The 25012-nt window shown below is 44.6% G+C and overlaps 1 protein-coding gene across 5 annotated transcripts in view; it reads left to right on the plus strand.

Annotated features, from left to right (window-relative positions):
- MAP2K4 (mitogen-activated protein kinase kinase 4) overlaps window positions 1-25012 on the plus strand; it is a 73722-nt gene that overhangs the window by 35430 nt on the left and 13280 nt on the right. For all 5 annotated transcript variants that reach the window (XM_015879997.2, XM_015879998.2, XM_015880000.2 and 2 more), the window contains 5 exons: window positions 4223-4397; window positions 14143-14262; window positions 21952-22071; window positions 23311-23362; window positions 23760-23887. In XM_015879997.2, coding sequence (XP_015735483.1) covers window positions 4223-4397; window positions 14143-14262; window positions 21952-22071; window positions 23311-23362; window positions 23760-23887 — 595 coding nt within the window. The remainder of the gene's footprint in view (window positions 1-4222; window positions 4398-14142; window positions 14263-21951; window positions 22072-23310; window positions 23363-23759; window positions 23888-25012) is intronic.

A 25012-nucleotide genomic window follows, 5' to 3' on the forward strand; every position in this document is an offset into this window, starting at 1 on the left:
TAATATCCAACATGAGTAAATGTAAGTTTTAATAAGGCACTTCCTTAGGCAGTCTTCTGAAGCACAACTGGTCTGTCTGGATCTCTGACTCTGAAGATCTCTTTTGTTCATGTCAGCTGTGATGTTGAATCTCTCAACTTTTTGGCTTGTTTGTTCTGAATCCCGCAGAACTTGTAGGCAGGGAAAGCAAAGAGCTCGCAGAGAAGTTATAGTTACCTGTAGTGTCTTTCTGGCCCTAATTCGTTATCCAATAACTTTTGGTTTTGACTAAAAATAAATGAATAAACCACCCTTTCTCTGCTTCTCCGCCTAATGCTTCTTTTTCATGCTTGTTTAAAAAAAACAAACCAACAAACCGGCATCCCTGCTGTGATGCACTAATAAACATCAGGGCTTGGGGTGCTAACAGCCTGTCTGAGAGCATCCCAACAGCTCTGTGCTTCTGCTGGGAGGTGCGTGGGGCTCTGACAGGCCCTACCTTTCCTGCATGGATCCGGCCCGTGGTGCGCAGAGCCGCATCCCCAGCGTGTGACGCTGCCCTTGGCCCAGCTGTGGTGCCTGGCGCCAGCAGTCTGTGTGCCTGCTGCCAAGCTGGGCCCACAAACGGGTTTATTTCTGACAAAGGGCAACTGTTTGGAGTTGTTGTCTTGCTTGGTGTTCCTAATCCCTGGAATAACCATTGTGACAAGCATAGTAACTATCTGCATTGAGACCTGTATGTTTGTGCCTTTCAAGTGCCTGGGCTTGCTTTATTTCTTGCTTTCCAAACTTTTAGAAGTAAGGCAAAATTAGAGGCTCAAACTCTGGAAAAGCCACCAGGAGCCCTAGTCATTCAGGTGCATGCACAAATCCTTCTTCTAGCTGTGTGAGGACTACATGAATTTAGCCATCTTCTCTAGCTTTTCCATGTGTGGTTTGAAGAATAAAAAGCAGCCCTGTGAGTCCAGCATAGGCATCCCAATGTTTAAAGAACATCTGTATGGTTCTGCCCAACGTTCCCAGCCTTAGCAAGGTTTGGATTGCACAGTGTAAAGAAATGAAGCACTGGGAGGGGTCCTGTGTCTGTTCACATCTGTGCAAAGTAATGAGCACTGAACACAGTGTCTGCCACACCTGGCAGAGGCAGGAACTGCCTGTTAGTTATTTCTCACCTTTGCTAGGCCCTGCTGTGCCTGGTTTCCTCTCTATTTCCAAGCTCAGGGTTTTGGCAGGGTTTTTTCATGTTACTTTTGGAGCGTGTCAGTCTTATGGATTTATGTATGCGTGTTTGCAGCAGTGCAAATCCAGTAACAGATGTACTGCATTGGTGACTTTTTTATGTTGCTTCCACCACTTTTACACCAGAAAATTTTTTTTTTATGTCACTGCAGTGTCCAAGTTCCAGATTTGCATTTTTTGAACAGTTTATATGGAATTACAGAGTTATTATTTTTTATTTACCGCAAAAGTTTTCTGTTATAAACAGCCATAATTATTTGATGCTAAAGGTAATCATTGCATTCCAGACTCTTAAGTGAGGCTGTGCTGCTTAAAGGAAAACTGCATAATTTACATCTGGCAAATTATCTAAATAAGCAAAATCTATATTAAAATGTCATTCTGTCAAGCTTGTTGTTTGGTTATTTGATCATTTCCCTGGCTGTTTTTAAGGGGGGTGGTGGTGGTGAGGTCTGATTGCAACACAAGGCAGATGGCCTCATTAATACAGAATGGAAATTAAGCCAAGCTACAACACATGAGTTTTTGTGGGTGGACGGTGCCAGTATGTCTCATTTTAAACCCTGAGGTTCCCCAAAGCTGTGCAGCTTCAGCAGAACACAGCTGCAGAGGGCACTCAGTATCAACCCAAGGGGTATTTCCTTGCATCCACTTTCCTCCCTGCTGACGTGGATGTACATCCTGCAGCTGTGGAGCAAACAACACAGCTCTGCTGTCACACTGCAGCCAGGGAGAGATGGGCCTGCGGTGTGGTGGGAAGGTAAGGGCTTCAGATTTGAGTTCTTTTCTGACATTGGGTAAGCAAGGCAAAACTTCCTAGGCAGAAAAACAGGCAGAGATCAGATTGGAGACAGGTTTAACTGCTTTCCCAGGATAAACCATGTCTATGTTTATTTTTACTTTAACTTTCCAAAAACTTAAATAGACAGTGCTGTTTCAAAATGAGATGGAGAGGACTTGCTCAGGAAATCGCACCTCACATTCCACAATCCTGGAAGCCCCTCGTTCCCTGTCCTGCCCCAGCACCATTTAGCCCTGTGGGCAGGAATTGCTGCATCCAAAGCCATTCCTGTTCTGCTGACAACACGGAGCAGTGCAGAAGTTAGGGAGCAGCTGGCTGATACAGCGTAAGCTGTCTGTGAGACCGGGCTGGAGGCTGTGTTTCTTATTTTTTTCTCCTATATTTTCTTCTTTTCTTTTCTTGTTCCTTTACTGCCTCACGTCCATTCCTTGCTCTTCAGTAAGTAGATCTCAGGGAGAATGCCATTCAGTGCAGTGTTTTATTTTGTGCATTGCTAAGGGAGGGGTGCTGCTCTGCTTGTCCCCTCTGGGCTGGGCTGCACGCTATCAGTGTGTGCTGCAGGGTTATTCTGAAGGACAGCAAAGCTGGAGGACTCCATAGGGAATGGCAGATTGAAAATCTCAGGTTAGAGAAGGGGAATGAGCAGGAGAGATGCCGCTTAGAATGGGAATGAGGAGCTGTTTGTTAGCAACGTTCATTGAACAGGTCAGAGGTTCAGGAAATGCAGCTGCTCCAAGGCCGGAAAGCACTAAGCTTGTGTCGCGGGGAAGCTGGAGTTCAGCAGATGAACCATTTGAACCTTGGTTGCACCAGCAGATCGACCTTTGGGCCTAACCTCACTGCCCTCACAGGAGCTGGGTTCCAAATAAAACCCAGGGCAGGATGGGGCCACCAGCACTTCCCGCTGGGTGCTGCTCACAGCTGCCAGTGACACATATTCTGTGGTGCTCATCACGCCTGGAATCAGCAGCAATGTCCTTATTCTCCTGGCTGATAACACTTGATAAGCTTTATGCATTTGGTCAGCTACTTTGTGCATGTTCGGCCGCAGCCTGGACCAGTGTGTGGTTGCTTCATCAAGTGCCCAAGAGAAGTGATCAGAGTCTGAGGGATGGGTTGGACAGAACCTCCCTTGTTTACACAGTGGTCAGAAACACCTGTTGGCTGGAATATCTGTGTAGGGTCAGCATGCCCTGCAATGAGGACTACCCTTAATGCTTTTAATGCTACGTTAAAGTAGGAAGCTCAGACTTATGGCACACATTATGACCAAAGATGTGTGATTCATCTCATTAATTAATAAAAATCTGAAGTTTTGCATGGCATTTTAATGTGAACAGTGTTGAAAATACTTGTGCATTTCTTACTAATTCAGTCATTGCCGCATTTGGATGAGTTATTATAGGCAACTTAACTGTTGGACTCCTACATCCCACACACCTGGGGCACTGTTCTGCTTCGTTCCTGGACAAAGCCTGGTGACTCCGGTAGGAGCACTTGTTGCCCAGGAGCACTAAGCTGGGTGTTTGGTAACCATACACCTGAAGGCACTTTTTTTCTGTGTCACAACAGCTTGCATTGCTTTTTATAGATATGAGTTATTGGCTCTTCATTTGTTGGTGGGGTTTTGTTGTTGATGTTGTTTTTAAATAAATTAAATGATTGCCTGAAATGTTTTAACGTTTAATTGCAGTTTTCCATTAAGAGCAAACACTCTTAAAGCTCCTTGTGCAAACAAAAGATCTTGCTCATGTTGAATAGAAACCCAATCAGAAGTGAGACTGAAGCATAATGATGTGCAGTGGCAGAAGTTTGGGGAGATGGGGCTGGGGAGTGCTCTTCAGACTCTCAGTTCTGCATGTTACCAGATCCTGCTTTAAGCCTGATGTATTTTGTGCAAAGCAGAAAGAACTGTGTAAATGAGTGATCAGAATGACTCCAACATATGAGACATGATGAGTTTTATGCCACAGCTGGAGAAACTTACCATTAATTGAAGCTGTGAGCAAATGTATGTCATTTTTGATTTAACATTCTCCCTTACCCCTGCACCCCCCCACCCCAACCAAAATCCCTCCTGGAGTCAGATTGTTGCTGTAGACTTTGTGAACCCCTCTCTTCTAATGTTTAATCAAGTGCTGAAAAGAGACATTTACAGACTATTTAAAATGTGGAAAAATTGCTTCCCAATATTTTTGACAGAGAGAGACTGAGAACACACAGCATTGAATCATCAGGAAAATTGAAGATTTCCCCTGAACAGCATTGGGATTTTACAGCAGAGGACTTGAAAGACCTTGGAGAAATTGGACGAGGCGCTTATGGTTCTGTCAACAAAATGGTCCACAAACCAAGTGGGCAAATTATGGCAGTTAAAGTAGGTGATGCCCATCCTTACGTTTGTACTTCAGTCCATTAGGGATGAAATGTGATGGAGAATTAATGTTCTTCCATCGAGCACCCATCTACTGCTCTTTTCTATTTATTTCCAATATAAAGGCTGCTTTTTGCTGAAAATGCGTTGTATAACGGGCATATTGTCGAGTGATTTGTGACGCTCTTGTAATTGCTTGTGCCCTTTTGAAAATGCCTATCAGGAACTTACTGTTTTGAGAGGATCACATGTTTCTGGAGACTGGTAATGGGGCATGGGCCTTTCACCTCTGGGTCACTGGTTTGGACACAGCCGATGTTGGTTGTAGTACCAGCTGATGTCTGGCAGTTTCTTGGTGTCTTTTGTGAAACAAGGCAGTGATGTGAATTTTGCTTTTTATGTAAGCATGTGCCCATGGTGCAGCAATTAACAACCTTCCCATGAGGATCTGGAATGGGGATCTTCCAGGTAGCGATTTGCTCTTGCTGATACATGATGGTGTGTGCTTACCATGCTGGATCTGCTGAGGAGGTTGAAGGTGTTGTGGATTGCAGGCCTCCCCATTTTCTACCTTATGCTGCCCAAAACCTCACCTTGGAAGCATGAACAATATGCAGCCTCATTTCCTAGCTGGGTGACGTGGGGTAGTCTTTGGTTTGCTGTAGCAGTGCTTCTCAACAGGTGTTTCTGAGGAGCTGCTTGTCCATTTTGCTGGGCTTGGTGGACAGCAGCCATTCTCTTCCATGTCCTTTACTTTGCTTGCTGCTATCTGTAAGCTAATGACATCAGTCTTAGAAGTCTGCTGATGATATCAACTGTAAGTGCTCCATGGCTCATGTGAAAGAGTAGAAGAGAGCTTTGAGCTGTGTAGAAGTTGGTGTCACACTCTTTTTCAGCTCTCTGTCTTCTTTTGCTTTTCTCTGATCTGATCTGGAAACATTTGCTCCTGCTGGCCTGGTGTGGCATGTAGGCGGGCCACAGCTGCAGCTCTAGCTGCTGCAAATGTAACTCATGCTTGTTTGAAATGTGTCAGGACACTGGAGTAACCACCACCCCTTTACTTTCTCCTGTGAACATTGACATCTTCATAGGGATCACTGGCCCAGCCTCGCAGCTTTTAGATCACAGGGCAGTGATGCTGATGTTTCAGTGTGGTTTTTTTAATCCCTCAGAGTCATCAGTGGAGCTGGAGGCTGACTGTAGCTGAAGACCTGTTCCTTTTAGTTGCTTTTGGTGGAGCTGTTAGGTGCAGTTTGCAGATGGTTTGCTGAGAACCACCGATGTGGTGAGATGATGCCTTGGCGCCTCGAGCTTCCATGCCCACAGTGTGTGTCCTGGGCAGCAGATTTTGCAATCATAATGGCTTGTGGGTCTGAAAAAAACACAACACCTGAGTGGGTTTGTGACAGAGCTCTGCAGTGGGTACAGCTCTGCTGCAGAGAGTGCTTTGTTGGGCTGGCTGGTGTCACCAAGGAGGAGACATGTCTGCTGGCACAGAAATTCTGTTGTCCCAGACTATGTTTGCAAAGGGATTTTCTGGATGATAGCAAAGTGTTGTCAGTGTGGAGGGGCTGCAGTGCAGGTACAGCTCCCAGCTGCAAGGTGAAAGGCTCCAGCGCTGTGCTCTTGCCCACTGTTGGAGATGGCACTGCACATCTTATTGAGCTGTCTTTGCTGAGGGAGGAGAGGTGTGAGCAACCTCAGCGGGTTCTGGGCACGATGGCTCACTATTAAGCAAATAGAACCCCCTAATTTTACAGTGTCTTAATTTACAGTGTTGCAGGCTGGCGTGGTGCCACTTTCTTTTCTCTGAACACACCCCCATAGGGCACAGCTGTGCCTGCTGCACCTTTCCTCTCTGGAGGGAGAAGGGAGAAGGGAAGCTGGAGGCTCTGGGCAGCCACATCTGTTTCTAAAATGTTAGGAGCCAATGCTGTTCTGCACAGCCAATGGGGATAAAACGTGACTGAGCAAAGGAAAATGTATGGGTGGAACAGTGTGTGATATTTCCACTGCAGAAACAGCTATTTTGAAGTTTAGATGATGAGGTTTCAGGATAGAGCTGATTTCAGATTACCTACTGGTTCATTCCAAAGCACTTAGCCTTTTCTCTCTCAGATTGCTGTCACTTTTGGGGCAGTCTGTGTTGTGCAGTAACCTGTTCTGTTCTGGTCTGCTGTTCTGATCTGTGTTTGGGGCCGTCCATCTCCTGTTCTCCCTGTTTCCCCCAAGCCTGTGGTGTCCTGCTGGCTTATAGAGCTGTTGCTTTCTGAAGCCCCAGCTCCTCACCTGCCTCCAGGTAAACCAGCTGCTCACTAGTTTCCCCTTTCTATACAGGCAGGAACTTAACTTGATATGTTCTCCTTCAAATTGAAACTCTTCTAAATGAATGGTTGAGAGGAAACCTTGTCAGTCTAGTGGTCTGAGATTCTAGCTGTGATCACATCTGCTTGCAGCTCAGTGCTGTGGCACTGTGCTGTGTGCCTGGCCTCGAGGTCATTGAATTTCAAAACCAGTGTCTCTGATTATTTGATAGTGATGCTGTGCCTGTCCGGTGCTTCCCTGTGAGCTGATGTCAGCAACAGCAGGGCAACAGGCAGATCCCTTGGAAGGGTGTTCAGCAGGAGGAAATAGCTTTTTGGAGGCTGCAAGACAAAAGCTGTTGTCTGTTCTGTACGGATGAGTGAAACACAGCTTCAGAGGCTACTAGTTAGATGCAGAGAAAATTGTTATGTGAGCCTCATCCAGCTTCTCCTTCATCTTCCTCCATCACTACCCATCACAGGTTTCTGGAGCAATCATCTATCTTCCACCCCACTTATTCCTGGCAGGATCAAGTCCTATTTGCAGTTACCATCTCCAGGCTGCATCTGCTTGCAGCTTGTCAGTCCCTTCTGCAGACAGGTTCAAATCCTGCTTGTTCCACAGGTTTGCTGCAGTTACATAGTAATGAACAGATGAAGGGTTGCTCTTTTCCCATGTTGGAGTTTCCAGCTCCTACTGCATGCAGACAGCCTGGCAGCTTTAAGCACTCATCCTGCATTGCTCTCAGGCTTGAGGAAACACAGCTGCTATATCAAACCTCAAATCCTGTTTCCACTTCCTTCCTCTAGCTTGTCCTAGCCTGTCATGCCACTTTCATGGCACTCTACAATCTTCATTTCCTTCAAGCATGGTTTCTTTTCACCTTCTGCTTTCTCTCTGCTGGGTGCCCTGTTTTTTCCCTGCAGCATGTGTTCTGCTGTGCTCCTGAGGTCGCTAAGCAAAGCTCAGGGGCTGCCCCTCCTGTCTCCTCTTCTTACCACTGCAGTCCCCACTCCTGCGTGTGCTGAAATAGCACCAAAACAACATGAGATGTGCAGGAGAAAGCACAGTGTCTCTTCATTTTCCCCTTTTATGCAGTTTGGCCTGATCAGCTTATGTATGGATCTTGGCAGATGTAATCCTGGGACCTCTAATGAGGGTGTCCCATGGCTGCTAGGCCCTTGGGCAAGACTGAAAGCTTCCATCTGGTACTTCAGCATCAGTGGTGGAGGAGGAGAATATATCTCTTGACATCACTTGTGTGAACCCACTTCAGCAAAGTTTAAGGCTGTTGGAGGGAGAGGCTTCAATGATAAATTCTTGTTCCTGGTTCTACTCCTCCCACTCCTTCAGTTTTTGTCCTGCTGTGCCCTTAGAAATAAGTATTTAAATATCAGGAAGATGTGACGTGTCTCTGCAGGGCAGGCTGGAGCAGCAGGATGTGACTGCAGCAAGCTGGGAGCTGTGCTCTTGCCTACAGGTTGCAGGATTCTCTGTGTTGCTTTTGCATCCCCTGCTCTCTGTCCCATTGAAAGCCTTTTCCCAGGCACATTAGAAAGAGGGGGAGGTGGTAAAAGAAGGAGGAATCAGACTTGGAGGATTTATATGCAACATTTTTAAATTTTTCTGTATGAAAAAGACTCTCTTTTTGCAAGATTGAAAGAAGAATCCTCTCGTTCCTTAAATCCCATTTATCTCACAGGTCTTCCTACAGATTCCGAGTGCCAGTTTGCTCTGTATCAGCAGGTACTGTGATCTTCTCACTCAGAAAATACCTAGTCGTTTTCTTGAGAATTTATTTGCACATGGGGACAAGACTCTTCCTTATGGGAAAGAAAAAAGCCCATTTTTGTCCACTGCCAGCTCTGTGCAAGTTCACCGCTGCAAGGCCAGTCTGTACATTGACTCTGTACCTCCTTGGCAGGTTTCTCTTCTGGAGTCCTTTTTTCCTTGAAGGCTGTATCTGCCCTGGCCCACATTTGCCTGTGGCACCAGCATCAGTTTTCTGTGATACTGTCTTGTCCAGCCTCCAAGTTTCATCCAGCATCCTTTGGCTTTGTTTCTGGTTTCTTGTGCACTCTTCTGTTCTTGTTCAGTCTGTGTCAGTCTGTAAGTCACTTTTGAATATCTTCCCTGCAGGGAGCCCTGGTGCCTTCCAGGGGTCTGCTGCACTCTGTCACTCCTCATCTTATCACTGAGGCTTTGCAACACATGCTGCCCCAGCCCCTTTGGTACCTGCCCTCCAGTATCACCATATGTTGTTGTCGTAGCTGCTCTGGGGGGCTGTGCATCTTATTTCACGAGGATACCACACAGCCAAAGAACCGGATTGTTTTCGTCAGATCAAAGTTCAATTTTATTGGGGTGAAGCAGTTTCCTTGGGAAGTTCACCAAGCAGCTGAGGGTTATTTCTGTCCTGTGGTTCCCCTTTAAGATTGGTGATCAAAACGAGATGTTAAAATATCCTTGTTTTCCTGGGTTGGTATAAAAATATGTAAATGAAACATCCTCCAGTCTGAATGAATGCTAGGAGCTATTCTCACTGTTGGAGCATGATGCTCTGCTTACTCCTTAAATAGCGCAGACAATACGTAGTATGGGTTTTATCAACCAGAGTGCTAAAAAGGCTTCTTGAAAGCTAGGAGGGTTTCTTGCTTGAAATGTTCCCAAGATAAATAACCAAATATTTGACATAACCAACCTTTAACCTGTGAAGCGGTGCTTGTGCCAGCCTGGAGCCCAAGCACAGCAGCAGTGGGAAGGCACAGCTCAGGCTCCTGCGCTCCCCTGCAGCCTCCTGAACCACAGCTCTCCAGCTGTAGGAAACATCCAGTTTCCTACACTGAAACTTTCTGGTTTCAGTGCTAGAAGCTTCTAATAATTTCTTCCTCTTCTGGTTCTCTTGTCTTGAACTGGCTGAAAAATGTGCTGTCAAGAGCCTGGTCAAATAGTTTGTGCTTCAGTTGGTGTTCAGGATTCTCATCAGGGCCCTATGGGCAAGTCTTGCACCTCCTGTGTTTTTTCCATCAGAAATACACCTAGAGAGTGAGCAGACTGCAGAGGGGGCAATTTTGTCTGCAGTCTTTCAAGTTTCCTTTCATTCCAGAAGAGACAGTGATTTTCAGCTATATACTAGAATTTTCTGTGTCTTGCAGTATCTACTGCATAAATTGATCTAACTGATTCAGTCTTTCTCTGCAATATTTAGTTTCATTTCCACTCCTAGGCAACATCTTCAGATTTTGTTGGTTTTCTGTTTTCTGCATAGTCTAGTAGTAGTTTTGACCAGTCTTCTACAGGCAGCCTTCCACTTCTGCACTTGCCATAAGACATTCAGAAGCAATTCTAAGATCAGCTGGGTTATCAGAGAAGCTGGTCGAGGCACTGTTTGGAAATACCTGGGATGTCAAGCCTATAAAATGTCCATAAAAGATCTTTGTTTTTCCAGAAGTCAGTAAGCTGTGGAGCCATTCCTGGTTCAGAATACAGTGCCTCTTTCGCATCATTTTGCCTTGTAGTCAGTGCTTGCTCACTTACCCATTGCTTTAAAACAGGTGTTTAAGTCTTCCCTTGGCTTTCACAGATTTTCACTGAAGGCAGTCCCGCAGTTGAAATGGGTTGTTAAGTATCAGATATCCTTCAGAGAAGAAGTTAAGCATTTATTTATACCTCCGTAATTTATCCATCGTTTCCTGGATGTCTGATAGCCCTCTAAGATGACACGCAAGTGGATTAATTTCAACCAAGGGGCACGTTTCTCTGACCTTCCTGTTTCCCGTATGATTTCAGAAGAGGAGCATTAGGATTTTTGTGAGCTGGCTTTGTGATATGCATTTCCATTCTTGGCACAATTAGGTGCAGTCCCTGAAGCTGACTACTTATCTTACAATTCATTGAGGAGGATTTTCTGTTTCACTCATCAGTTTGGGTAGTTGGCTGAGAGTAAGGAAAGGCTGTTCCAAACCTTACTGATAAGATACAGAGGAAGTATTGAATGATTAAGGATTAAAAAGGAAGTGGTGAGAAACTGAGTCATATTAGAGGAGACGTAGACTAGTTGTGATCAGTGAAAGGCATGATGTGCCTTTTTCATGACTAAAAGTGTTTGGGATGGGTAGGTGAATGTTCTTGGCCTCAGCAGCAGATGTGCCCTCTGTTCCTGTCACCCTGTGGGTAACCCAGCCCCTTGGGGCACTGTCAGGTCCCACTGCTGGGTGTTCTGCTGATCCCTATGTGCAGAACAGTGCTGCTTTTCCTCTTAGCTCAAGAAGCAGGTTTTCCATTTGGTGCTTATGGCTTTTTACTTCTTTTTCTTCTTTTCCTCTTCACCTTTCCCCTTTATTCCCTTTTCTCTTTCTCAATTGGTTGCTACTCACTGAACCTGAATCTTTTCCTGTGTGTACTGGGGCTTGGTGATGTCTCTTCTCTTTTGGGTCTGCTCTGTGGGATTTGCCTGGTTTTAGGTTTGAGTGGTCCAATCTGCACAGCATTGCTTAGCATTTTGATGCTGATGCTGTCCAGAGCACAACTTTCAGAGCTCTTGTTTCCTATGTTTGAAGGATTTATCCTAACCTGAGTTTGTACTAAACAGGCTGAAGAATGTTTGCAGCCAACAAGGAACTATTGAAAATGAGACTTCCTCTATCTGCTACAAAGAAAACCCTTCTTCCTTATGTAGCTTGTTTGGCCATAGCAGCACCTGCATGCAGTAGAGTAACTAGGCTAAGATGTGTACGACCTGAAGACAAGTGAGACCTGCCCATCCCATTAAATGGTGTCATCAGACTGTTGTCTTGCTTTGTGTCTTCCTTTTCTGCCATTTCCCAGGTCCTTGGGAGAGTCTGTCTGTAGAACGGCTGCAGTGTCCTGCCGTGGAGTTAGATGGTGTGTCTTTGTTACAGCTCGTGCTGTTTGAATAGTGGCTGCTGTTGACTTCAGTTACCTTTTGCTTTTTCTTTTTTCTTTTGCTGGTGAATGCCTGTTCCTTAGCTGGTGAATTGACACTCCAGCTGAACAAAGCTGTTTTCTCTAGCCTGGGTAGCCCCCTGCTCCACGCTGTGTTGCACGTTGCCTCTGATTGTTTCACCCCCATCCTGAATTTTCAGACCCCAAATCTCCAGCAGTCTTTGGATTCTGAAGTGATGTTTGTTCAGGAGTTCATGCTGGCTTCTCAAGTTGTCCTTTGGGTGCTGCATGTGCATGGACACTCTGCAGTATAATTGACTGACAGTCCATCCTCTGGGTCCTTTACTTGCTCTTGTTCTTTCTACCAAGGGAGATTGTGGTTGGAAAAAGGATTAGTGTTAGGATTTGGTGTTGTTCCAGGGTGCCATTAAAGTCACCTCCTCTATACAGCGTATCTTGTCTGCTTTCCAGAGCTGAAGGAGTAAGAGTAGAGAAGGAAATATTGGACATGGGATTAAATGCTTTCAGGTGAAGCTGTAGAATTAGAGAAGCACACTGAAGGGAAGGCTGGATTGTGCTGATGTGAGGATGATGCAGAGGGAAGCTAAGGAGATTCTTGGATCACCATGAGAAAGGCTTCTGGAGGGTTGGGAGGTATGTAGTTGGCATGGAAAAGAGCTATGAGTCACAGTATAGAGATTCTTCTTGTATTGCTCCTCACCTGTTTTGTGAACCTTTCGGTCTCAGTGAGAGATGTTCCTCAGACATCTCACCACAGTGGTTTTGCCATACATCATCTTCTATCAAGGCTCAGAGCAGTGTCATTATCATTTCATACATTGCTGATGGTGTGCCATCTAGAAAGAGAGATTCATTCTGCTTAGCTGGTGTCCCAGCAGGAGGTTGTAGAGCTTGATGTGACATAGATGGGAGAAAAAAGAAATGAACAAACTTGTCAGACTTTCTTTAGTGGTGCCGCTGAACTTCTGCAAAACAGGTTTGAACCAGTGACCTAGAGGTGAAGTGTTCTAGTTCATTGCTAGTCCCCTCAGCCATCTTCTTGCTCTATTTGCAACTACAACTACAAAACTACAAAATATCACCCACTTGGTGGTGTTGCAAGGTGTGGGGATTTGCTGGACTGTTTTCCCTAGTACTCTAGAATCCATTGGGAGGGAAAAAGGCAACATGACCACAACAATGACTGGTCTAGGCCAAACTAGAACATAAAGAATGCATGGTGAACTAACAAATTATCAGGATGCACCAAAGGTAAGGAAAACAGTCGTGTCAATGCTGCCCTCATTTTTTGTGATTTGACACAAAAAAGTCCAAAGGTACATAATCATGCACTGTTTCTTAAGTCATGAATTATGAATGTTCAGCCGTGATTGTACCTTCACCTGCTCAGCCCTGTGTTTGCTGACATGTGTGATCCTGCTGCCACCAGCAGTTGTTCAGAGGGCAGGGAGCTCTCTGTCTGGCAGTGCTGGTAAGACTTGGTGCTGGTATCACACATATATAAGTTTGTTTCAGAACCTTGAATATTTTTTCTTTCTTAGTTGCCAAGTAGCTTTTCTCCTCCAGGAGTGCCCAGGCTACTTCTGTTGCTTTGGATTTCTTGGCAATTATTTTTTATTTATTTAATTTTTTACATTATTTCTCAACATGACTTCTTCAGGGTCATAATTTTCCTCACATTTCAGGGAATGCATTCATTAGTGCAAAACGCTGATCGTGTTTGCACGAGTTACATGAAAAACTTTGGATGGTCTGCCCCATCCTTCATTTAATAAGCTTCACGTTTGGACATGTGCTCTTTTCTATTTACAAACTTGCATTGTTCTTTCCCACTCAAATCATAGATTTCCTTACATATAGTATAAAGAATAGTATATGCATATATACACATATGTTTTCAAACATACAGTATGTCTATATTTTGTACATTATATCTCAATGCTGCCTCAGACAATTATTGTTAGTTTTATGAGAAAGGCTGTTGCTCACCATTAGGGTTTCCACAGAACTGTGTTTCCTTGATTACCTGATGGGCCATTTTCACTGTGTCAGCTCTGGTGGAGGGAACCCTTTTGTCTTTTTTGCTTTCCTTATTAATTTGAAACACAGTGTTCCTTAGTTAAATTTCAGGTTGGTCTTTGAGCCCCATCCGATATTGCTAAGAACTCTGTGGGTGTTTGTTTTAAAATAAAAGCCCAAATGTAATGTTTCACTGTAGGTTTCAGTGAAATCTCTGCTCTTCCATTTCATCTGACAATGATGATGCTCACGAGAGAAAAATTTAATTGGGTATATTGGAGTCTGAATTTAATGACTTTCAGGGTTATCAGTTAAAATCCTTGTTTAACAATGTAGTTCAGTTGTGTAGTTTGATTTTATAGAGTGTGTTTGAGCATGCCCTGGGGATTGCTTGCTCAGCCTTGGGTTCGGGGTCCCTGGCATGTTTCTCCAGGGGTGGTTTTGAGGATACAGTAATGGCATGTAAGTGATAAAGTTTCTGCCACTCTTCCTCTTTCAGAGAATTCGGTCGACAGTGGATGAAAAAGAACAGAAGCAGCTTCTGATGGACCTTGATGTAGTAATGCGAAGCAGTGACTGCCCATATATTGTTCAGTTTTATGGTGCACTCTTCAGAGAGGTGGGGACTTCAAACTTGCTTCATTCATAGCACAGTTTGTTTTTCTGCCCTTTTTGTCTTTGCAGTTGTCAGTTTGCAATAAGGACAAGAAAATTAATTTGTTAGTTTTCTAGACTGCCACCTTGAATCAAGGTTATTTAACCAAGATACTCAGATGTTTGAGTGCTGCTAAACACCTTGATGCTCTCCCACTTGTTATTACGTCTGCCTGCATATTTCAGTCTCTTTCAATGAGCTTGTGGTTCCCTGTGCAAGGTGAGTGCTGCTGGGCTGGGTGCAGCTCTGCAGCACCTTTCTTGGACACAAGTGTGATCTGTGTCAGCAGTTGTCAGAAAGAACCACATGGAGGACACGTGCAAACTCAGTATCCAAATGGTGGTAGCTGGAAGCAGATTGTTACCTGATGTATGTATAGATGTATGTGTGTGCATGTATATATGTACCAGGGCTGTGTCAGAGCCACAATTGATGTGCTTCTTCCCTAAAGTGGTTTGTACATGCAGATGCATAAGGAATTATGAGTGACCTTGCTGGGTCACAGCAGTGGGTGGTCTTGTCTCTGGCAGTGGCTCACAGGATCTGCTTACAGAAGCATGTGTGTGTTTTTGGCATAGCCTTCAGTCATGTGCAGATTAATGTCTTCTGAGCTCTGTCTTTTGCTTAGTGATTCTTCCTCGGTTTCTTCTTTCTTCCATTAAAAGGTTTGTTTTTACTTTGAAAACCTGCACATTTTTTTTGCATCTGCAGCACTCCCAGAGAGGGACTTCCTCTGTCTGTGCACCCTTCATTTGGAAGCCTGTCACCATAGTCCTGTTTTCATCCCATCATTCAGAGTGCTGCTCTCAGTGGTTCCCTTAGTGTCTGTATTTGATGAGGCAGTGAACAATTGCTCTGTATCCATTCTGTCCAGGCTCCTGAGGTTCTTTGGGACTGTTGCCATATTCTCTGCCTGCCATATCTTCTTCTTCAGTCTGATAAGTGCCAGCTTGTGTCATACACAGAATCCGTTCTGATCTTCCTGCTCTTAGCTGCATATTGTCCAGTTCTGTGCTATCCTTTTGGTACCACAATTGCATTTCTGTTCTTGAAAGGAACAGTACCTGCAATAGCTTGCCTAGGGGCGGTAATTTTGCTTGGACATTTAACACACTCTTTTTTTTTTGGTGACTGTTTTAACATCCAGTTGTTATACACATAATTTAAGGTATGCATTATTCTGCAAGGCAGCAGAAGGTATCGTTCTGTCTCCTTGTGCCTTGCCCAGGCACTCCCATTGCCTGTGAATGACCAGTAAGAACAGTTGGGAACTGGTATTCTGCATGCAGCCTGGACAGTCTTATGCCATGCTTGACTCTTTTCCTCTACTTGAGTCTACCTACAGGAAAAAGAACAATAGTGAGTAGATCCCTGTTTTCCATCTTTGCATATTATCTGGCATCACAGCCCATGCAGAGCCTGCTAGGGCTTTATTGGGGTGCTGTTAGAGGAAGAAGGTGAATCTTGGAATTTAAAGCTTGCAGTTGGAACTGAATATTCAATTCCTGCTTTTCAAGAATCTTCCTCTGTAATTTCATCCAGTCTTTTCTCTGGCTTTGAATCTCAGTCTCTAAAATAAGGCTATTAATCCTTCTATTTCCCATGCTTCACTTTATCTGTTGAACATTTTGGGCCAGGAAGTGTTGTCCCTGTTCATGCAGTCTGAACTCTTACCAAGTGTGCAGGCTCAGCCTTGGCTGCAAGTTGGCAGCTTTGCTGAAATACAAATGATAAGGATGTCAACTAGCTTGAAGAAAAGTCTTTGGGCAAGGCCGTATCTCACCAGATGCTGATGAGCACCGTGTTCAGAGCTGCATGAGCCTGTCACCTCTGCAACTCTAGGCACATTCCAGAAAGTAAGTGTACATACATCAGTAGTGCAAAATCCTGCTCTGAACAGTGTCCAGCTGTCAGCCTGGCCTTTGTATTGTCAAAATGTCCTGCCCTCTTGCAGCTAGGCATTGTTCCGTGAGCAAGGCTTCAGTAATGTCACTTTGGGATATATTGCATCCCTGGCATCCCCTCTGCCCTCACCCTCAGCATTGGTGTTGTGGCGTTCTTCACCTCTCCTTGTTTTCTTCCTGATAGACTTGGATGAGTTTTTGTCTTGTCATATTAATTACATGTTTTAATATAAATTACTTTTTTTAAAGAAAGTAAAACTGTGACAGCAGAAGAGAAGAGAAATAATGTATTTAAGTGGAAAAAGAAGATTTTCAGCAGTATGTGTGAACCTGTGTCACCCTCCAACTCTGATCCACTCCCAAAGTAATGGCATCATTCAGCTCACTTTTGCACTGGATCATAGGACCACATGGGACTAAATCTCTCTCAGGAAGTCCTGCAGCAATACATGTGTCAACAAACCTTGTTTTTCAGCATTTCAAGGTGAAAAGTAAGGAAAAACATTGCAGAAGGCTGATCTTGGGACCTTCTGCTCTAAGTCATGATTCAGATTCTTTACCTCGAATCTCTTTAAAGGAGCTAGAACTCTGAGCAGGCAGCTCTCAATCAATCGATTGGCAAGAAGGCTTCAGGAACAGCAGTAGGACAGCTGGGCTGTTCTGAAAGGTGGGTACCTCTCTGAAGGAGTGAGAGGTTTGTGCTGAGAAGCAGAGCTCTCCCCTGATAGTTTGGGGAGTAGGAACGGTAAGCCAGATTGGATGGAACTTAGTTTGAATACAGTCATACCAGTGTAAACAGACAAGTTGTTGTGACAGCCTCTGTGAGTATAAGACATTTGGTTTGGAAAGGGAAAAAAATACCGCAGGTGAATATTTTCCCTACTCATATTCTCACTTGTTCAGCAAGCATTTTCTGATAGGGAAAGGTTTGAAATGCTGCTTTATCTCTGGCAATTCTGACCATTCAAAAAGCTTCTTCCTGCAAAATTGCTAAGTGCCACAAGCTGCAGTTATACCATCGATGCATGAAAACCAGACAGTGGCATGAATAATCTTTATGGAAGCTTGACATGAGAATGAGTCTTTTCTGGGAAGTGGCATTGGTTGTCCCTCAGCCACCAGCACCTTTACCCGTATTTTATTTGCTCCTTGTTCTTCAGTCATATGGTACGTCCTTGTGTTAGGTATGTCTACAAATACAGTGCAATGTATATCAATGCAAAAACTGTATTTAAATTAGCAGCAGTGGAACTTTTGTGTGAGTTTTTAGGCACCCCCTTAGATGAACTAGAATTACCTACTTAATGAAACATGAATAATTGAAAAGCAACATTTCATTGATTAAAGGAGACTTCATTGTGCTGACATCAGGTGGTGCCTGTGCTGGAGTCTCTTGCCAGAGCCGTGAGGTTGTGACCTTGATGTCACCACATCACATCCCCCACATACCCATGGTGGTACAGTGTGCTTCATTCTATTGAGGCAGCTGTTGACCAGGATGCTCTGCTGCTTCTGCAAAGATCCCAGGTTAAAAAGTTTCACCCTTTTTTCGAGAACAGGAAGCATTTCTGACTGCAGACTTCTGCGTGAGTGGAAGTTGAGATGGCTTTGACGTCCACAGCTTGACTTCTTAAGAGAGAAGGTTGTTTCTAGTAAAGCGTGAAGAATGAGGAGAATCAGGAAGAGAAGCACAGGAGGGGTGGTTATGCTGTTGTTCCTCGCTGTAGGAGATTGAGAGCCTGATGAAGTCAGCTGGCTTTCCCATGTTTCCCCAGTAAGACCATTGACTTCTGATTTACAGAGCAAACAGAGCTTTCCACATCAGTCCTGATAGACGGCACATTGCAGAAGGTCTGGTTACCAGGGTCACTTGTTCCCTCTCGAAACAATATTTGCCAGATGGGAGATGATGATCTTTGAGAAAAGCAGTTGTCGTTTCTTGTGTGTGTGCTGCAAGCTTTGCAGCTGACCTAGTTTGAGATTGTTCCTATATCCCAACCATACTAACTGCTCTTTTAAGGTCAATGTTCCTATTGCTTTCCTTATCAAGAGCGGAAAAGGAAAAAAGCCTTGTCTAACTTGGGATATCAGCAGCAACTTCTACACACTATAAATGTAGCCAAATCAAGTTTAAATCAACAGACTCAGTAAATTAATTACAAGTTTTAAAATAAGCCCAGGAAGCCATAAAGCTGACTGTGGGACCTAAATCTGATATGAGGGAAGAGTTAGTAGTATGACCATGACAGCAGCATAGCGCTGGTGTTGATTAAGTTGTTGAAGTATCCTTGATCATTTGATACAAGGTCTTTGTTGCCTTCACTGTTGATGTCTGCCCATATTGAGTCACCCAGAAGGGATGGGATTGAGTGCACCTACAGTGTCCTGGGAAGTACTTTCATAGTACACATTAGTTTATTGAAGTAGAATCATAGAATCCTTAGGGTTGAAAGGGAGCTCTAAAGGCCATCCAGTTCTGCTTGTCCGCAATGCACAGGGACATGCACAGCTAGATCAGGTTGCCCTGGCCTTATCCAGCCTCACCTTGAAAGTCTCCAAGGATGGAACACCCACCACATCTCAGTAGTTGCTTTTTCCCAACCTGAAAGTAGTGTTTTAGTATAGATGTAACTTGCATAGAGGAACACTAGCTTGGTAAAACTGCAGTGTAAGTACTGCAGGATCATAGACTGGTTGAGGCTGGGGGGGACCTCTGGAGGCCGTTATGTCTATGCGCCCTGCTTAAGCAGGGCCAACCCAGTGCAGGTGGTCCAGGACCATGTCTAGGCGGCTTTTGGTATTGGAGGTTCCACAACCTCTCTGTGCAACCTGTAATAGTGCTCAGGCACTTTGCATAGTCGAATGTGTTTCCAGATTGTGTTCTTAGGGAGCCTCCTGTGTTATGGATTGTGCCCAGTGCCCTGTGTCCTGGCACTGGGGAAGAGCCTGGCTCCTTCCTCTCTGCGCTATTCTTTCGGATATTTATAGACATTGATGAGATCCCCCTGAGCCTTCTTTTCCCCAGGTTGAGCTCACCCTTTGTCATCTTTTTGCCCTTGGTTGGACCCTCCCATGGCTACCTGTCTCTTGTTCGGAGCCCAGAGCTGGACCGAGCACTCCAGGTGTGGATTCACCAGAGCTGAGCAGAGGGGAGGAGGAATCATCATCTCAAGCTCCCAGCAGTACTTGGCCTAAGGCAACCCAGGATACCACCAACCTTCTCTGTGGCTGGTTCATGTTTATCTTGTCTAACAGGACCTCCAAGTCCTTTTCCAGACAAACTGCTTTCCAGCTCAGTGGCATCTCTATATTGTATTTGACTGTGGGCTGGCAACTAAGAACACAGAATTCAGAAGTGCTGGTAAAGACACGGTCTTAGTGTATGTCATGGACCATTGTAGTGAAGGACATTTTTTGACATGCCTACAAGAAGGGCACTGCTTTTTTCTCAGTAAGGTTTTTCAGCTCTGCTTGTAGGTGGGTTCTGTCAGTTTCCAGGAAGAGAGGAGAACCTGCAGGACTTCGACTCTTACCACCAGCCTTTAAGATGCTGCATAATTGAAACGCTCTCTTGTCTTTCTCCTCTAATCTTGCTGATGTGAATTCATGTTGATCAGGTAGACTTTTATACCACCAGATCAATAAATATCCACATCCGGGGTTTCTATACGGCATATATTTCAGGGGATGGCGTAAACCATGTCTTGACTTTTCTTCTCCTTTGTTGCTTTTGATCACAATCAGTTTGAATGTTGTGGTGAAACACAAACATGTTTGAGTATTCAGTAATGTGCACTACAACCCTGCAGACATACAAGGTACATTGTGAAGCTTTTGTTACAGTAACAGCTCTGATAAGGTTTTCTGTTGTTCCACATAAATTGGCTTTTCCTGTATAAGCAGCAGCCCTGTAACCTGGGCACTCATATACTAGTGCAGTTGGACATAACTGTGTGTCCTTGTTTGCTTCCAAGGTGGATAGTTGCTAAGGGTCTGATATGGTTCCAGTTTCACATGCACCACTAACACTGCATCCACATTACTTTCTCTGAGCCACTCTTGGTGTTACAGAAGTGCTATGACTCCACTTTGCAGTTGTTGCCAATGCATACGTAACAGAAATTCATTTCAGATCAGGTCCTCAGCCCAATCCATCCATAACCAACCCTTCTCCAGCATCCTTAGCTCTCCTTTCTCCATGTCTCTCTCCACAACTGCCTTGTGTCAATCACTTGGAACGGCTGTGTTCTCTTCCCTCTGTTGCCTCTTAGTGGTGTCCCAGCTTCTGCCTTCAGAAAAGTGCCTTTTTGATCAGTGCCTTATGCTTTGTTTCAGGTGAAATGTGTGTTCTCTGGGCTCAGGCCTGTCGCAGTCCTTTCCCTCATGTGGGAGACATGAGCTGATACCAGTGTGTGGATGAAGGATGTTTTACACCACTGAAACTGTCCCCTTTTGTTCCCACTGGCCCCTTTGCAGGCCTTTTGTGTTCCCACTACACCAAGCACATCGTCTGGAGATGGGTGGATGCCATTTCTTGGCCTGTTTTGCACAGGAGGTCATTCTGAGTGGATGCAAAACCCCTTTTTGTCCTTAAAACCTGTGGCTTGTCGTGCTTTTTTAGTCCTCTCAGTAGAACCTGAGAATTGTTCCTGGCTGAGATGAGGACCAGGAGGCTGCTTCAAACCAGAATTGACTTGGAGTGCACCAAATAGGAGTGTGGGGCTTTGCAGGATTGCCGGCATTTTTATGCTCTTGGTCCTTTTTTCTCATTTCATTTCCACGTGTTTTATGTGTGTCTGTTTTTTTGTCTGATTGGGTATAATTACTTCAGGAGGCTTCTCCTCTATTTGTTATTATAAGATCAATCCATAGCTAAGCTGTATATCGTCATGCATACTGCAACAAGAGATGAAATTCTTCCATACATAATTCTTTGTGGATATCCATTTCTCATCCCCATCATGAATACACTGATTCACAGATCTTAGGAGAGAGCTTGGTAAGAAGACATGCTGCTCTCTAATTATTGGGTTTGGTTTTTCATAGAATCATACCCCACAAAGATCATCTGGTCCAACTCTTCTGCAGTGAGGAGGGACACACAGAGCTTGATGAGGTGCTCAGAGCCCTGTCCAGCCTGAGCTTGGCTGCCATCCTCCACCTCTCTGGGCAACCTGTGCCAGTGTCCCACTGCCCTTTTCATTTAGCAGAGATGTGCCTTAACAGTTTTCTGCATTTAAATTAACTGTTAAATGCAAGTTAGCAAAACTCCCTGTCCTCCTGGATTTCATTTTCTCCTGCTTAGGTTATATCTCCAAATGAAATGTGCTCTGGCCTATGCAGAGCTGACATAAACTGCAGGGCATTTTTGTAGTCTTAGCACGCATGGCTGTGTCTTACTGTGCCATCAGCCTCCTTGAGAGCCAGACGGTTTTTGAGGCATCACTTCATCTATTCTCAGGCAGCTAATATTCAGTGTCGAGTCTGATCTTGTCAATTAGATTTCTCTGCTGATAAATGGAGTGAGGGGAAGTAGATAATAGGGGCGATTTCTCCATTATTCTCTATGACTGTTTCAGGCTTGCTGCTGATCGAATGACTGAAATTAATCAGGATGGAATTCTTCCTTCCTGTCAAATGCACGTTGCTGTTGATGTGTTTCATTGGATTTGAGGGATATTGTAATGCTCTCTGGGTTTTTGTTTCTCATTCAAGCTTGACGGTAACAAAGATTCTTTTTTTTTTCCAGGGTGACTGTTGGATCTGTATGGAGCTCATGTCTACCTCGTTTGATAAGTTTTACAAATATGTATATAGTGTATTAGATGATGTTATTCCAGAAGAAATCCTAGGCAAAATCACTTTAGCTGTGAGTATTTTGTTAAGCTTTTTTTTGTGTGTGTGCGCATGTTTTTCTGAAGCTAGTTTGAAAAATTCAGGTCTCTTACTTAACGTGTAAGAAAGCTGTTTGGTCTGCATGCAGTACAACTGCTGCTGTTATATTGCATCACTGTTATAATGAATCTTGAATATATTCTAGTTTTCCTGTAACATATTACATAGTGGAGAATCAGGTCTTGGGGGTCTGTAACTTTGACCCTGCCCAAACGATCCCTTGGTTGTCTAAACAAGAGGGTAGGCACTGGCTCTGTGAAACAGGCTTTTGGGTTTGGACTGTGGAGGAAGGAGTGCTGAAAAGTATCCTGAGTTCTCCCAAACTCTGTTGGGCCCATTGGGTTTCTGCAGGGTAGTCTGGGCCTCTGTGGTCCATTGTCCATTGGGCAAAGGCTCCTAAAAATGCAGGTGGGTTTTTCAGCAGGTGCATAGTTCAGTTTGTTGTTCTGGTCCAATGAAAAAGTCATGGCCAAGCCAAGTGAGTTATTTCAGTGAGGCCTGTAAAAAGTGAAAGAGAAAGCCATTATCCTTACCCTTTCCAGAAAGCGTGAAATACTGTGCCTACCTGCACCTTCAGTCACTTCTTAGAAGCCAGCAGTCTTCCTTGATGGCTTGCATGCTCTTAGATTATAAGATGATGAAAATGAAGACTGAAAATCCAGTCTGCGATGGCTGATGGCTGTTCTGCTGCTTATGCGATGCATCATCATACTACTGACCAGCTAAATGAATTACTGGCTGAAGCAAGACCTGTGCTGCAACCTGATGTGTTCTGCCAGATCACCCTTGATTTCATGCCAGCCCTGAGCTGAAGAGCTCTGGGCTGGAGTCTGGGAGCAGGAGATTCTGGCAGGGTCCAAGAAGATCATCCACTCTCAGTCCTCCACAGACAGAATAGGGCATTTGTTTCTTACAGAAAAGGTACAGCACAGGGCTGGAAATAAGTTCTTACTTAAGTCAGAAATTACTTAACTTCATCTCTTGCTTTCCTCTCTTGAAGTGTGATCTTTCAAAGTTACTTGCCCTCTTTTAATATCATTTTCTGTTTGCAGGAAAAATTGTGAGGAAAACATTTTAATCATATAGTTCATTTGCAGCATTTACACATTTTTTGTATTTAATATTTTTCTCCCCTGCTCTTGGAACTCCAGAAGTTGAATAATCACAGGAATTTCATGATATCTGCTTATTTTTCATTTGTATTTTTTCCTAGACTGTGAAAGCACTAAACCACTTAAAAGAAAACTTGAAAATCATTCACAGAGGTAAGTTCATGTATTTTCTTCTTCTTGCCTACAAAACTAATGGCAAGAATTTGAAGCAAGCTTTGCATCAAATCACAGTGTAAATAGCAGAAGCCCTGCCACAGGTGGGAGCATGGGGAGCAGTACAGGTTCTGCAGTGTGACCTCAGGGGTTGGTGGTTGTTTCCTTGCCCCTCTGATCCACATTTTTTATACCAAGGAGAGGTTGGACTGTTGTCGTGGGCTTTCATGGTCGTTGCGTGGCTCACTCCATCTCCTGTCACTGCTAGTTGCACCCTCAGTGGCCACAAGCACTCTGTGCTTGGGGGCTGTGTGCAGCAGTCACTGTTGGTTGCTGCTCATTGGGAAATTGAGCCCTCCAGCTGAGACTTAACAGTTTAAATTTCTTCCCCTTACAGATATCAAACCTTCCAATATTCTTCTGGACAGAAATGGAAATATTAAACTCTGTGACTTCGGCATTAGCGGACAGCTTGTGGACTCCATTGCCAAAACACGAGATGCAGGGTGCCGGCCATACATGGCGGTGAGTGGGGCTGAGCTTGGTGCTGGGTGCCTGTGGGTTGTGCAGCTCCCTGACCCCTTTCATTAAGCCTGGCTCAGAGAGTCTGCCCAAAGTGCCAGCTTGCTGCTTGTGAGATAAGCACATCCTTCCCAGAAAATACTGAGCTCTATAATAAGCATTGTTAGTAACTGCAGTAACAGGGGACAGTCCCTTCCCTGCCCACTGCCACACCTCTGTTGATGCAGTGCAGGGTACTGTTGGCTGCCTGGGTGCAGGAACACACTGCTGGCTCATGTGCAGCTTTTTGTCCATCAAGACCACCAGGTTCTCCACAGGGCTGCTCTCAATGAGTTCTTCTCCCAGTCTGTACTCATACATAGGACTACCTCTGCTCAGGTGCAACACCTTACACTTGGCCTTATTAAACCTCATTACATTCTCATGTGTCCACTTTTCAAGCTTGTCCATATCCCTCTGGATGGCATCTCTTCGTTCTGTTGTTTCAAGTGCACCACTCAGCTTGGTGCCATCAGCACATCAGGCTGCTTTGAAAAAGCATTCCTGGGTTTCACCTGCGTTTGAGGAGTGGCTTGTGACTGAGCTGTTTGTTTGCTGGTGTAAATGGAACTAATTACACTTTAATTCCTTGTGCCTCAATATGCTGAAAAACACTGTATCTTCTGTATCTTCTGAGCCATCTTATCTACTGAGGCTCAAGAAAAAAAAGGATAATCTCTGCCTTTGAAAATATAGTTCCCATCTGGTTTAGCTAACGGCTCTCACATGGATTTGTCCCAGGAAAACCTGTTTGCCTTGATTCTGATCTGTGAAAATACAGAGCCTGAGTTTCTGAGCACTTGAACTTCTCTGTCGACTGTCCTGATAGCAAAGTGAGCTGGCTGGAATTGATGAAATCTGTTTATGGAGATCACTGTTGTGGTAAAACAGTGTGTACAAGTTCTAGAACCACCTCACTTGGTGAAATGGGGTGCTTTGTTTAAAGACCTGGGTGTTCTGGAGGGAGTTAGGGGCATGTCTTCCCCTCTGAGCTCTTTTGGCAAGTGTCTGGAAATCCTTGTGGGGAAGGGAACCAGTTGGAGCTGCTCATTCTGTTGTGTTGATGGGGTTTGGGATGCTTCGGGCTGA

This window comes from Coturnix japonica, chromosome 18, assembly GCF_001577835.2.
Source record: "Coturnix japonica isolate 7356 chromosome 18, Coturnix japonica 2.1, whole genome shotgun sequence".
In the NCBI taxonomy this organism is placed as follows: domain Eukaryota; kingdom Metazoa; phylum Chordata; class Aves; order Galliformes; family Phasianidae; genus Coturnix; species Coturnix japonica.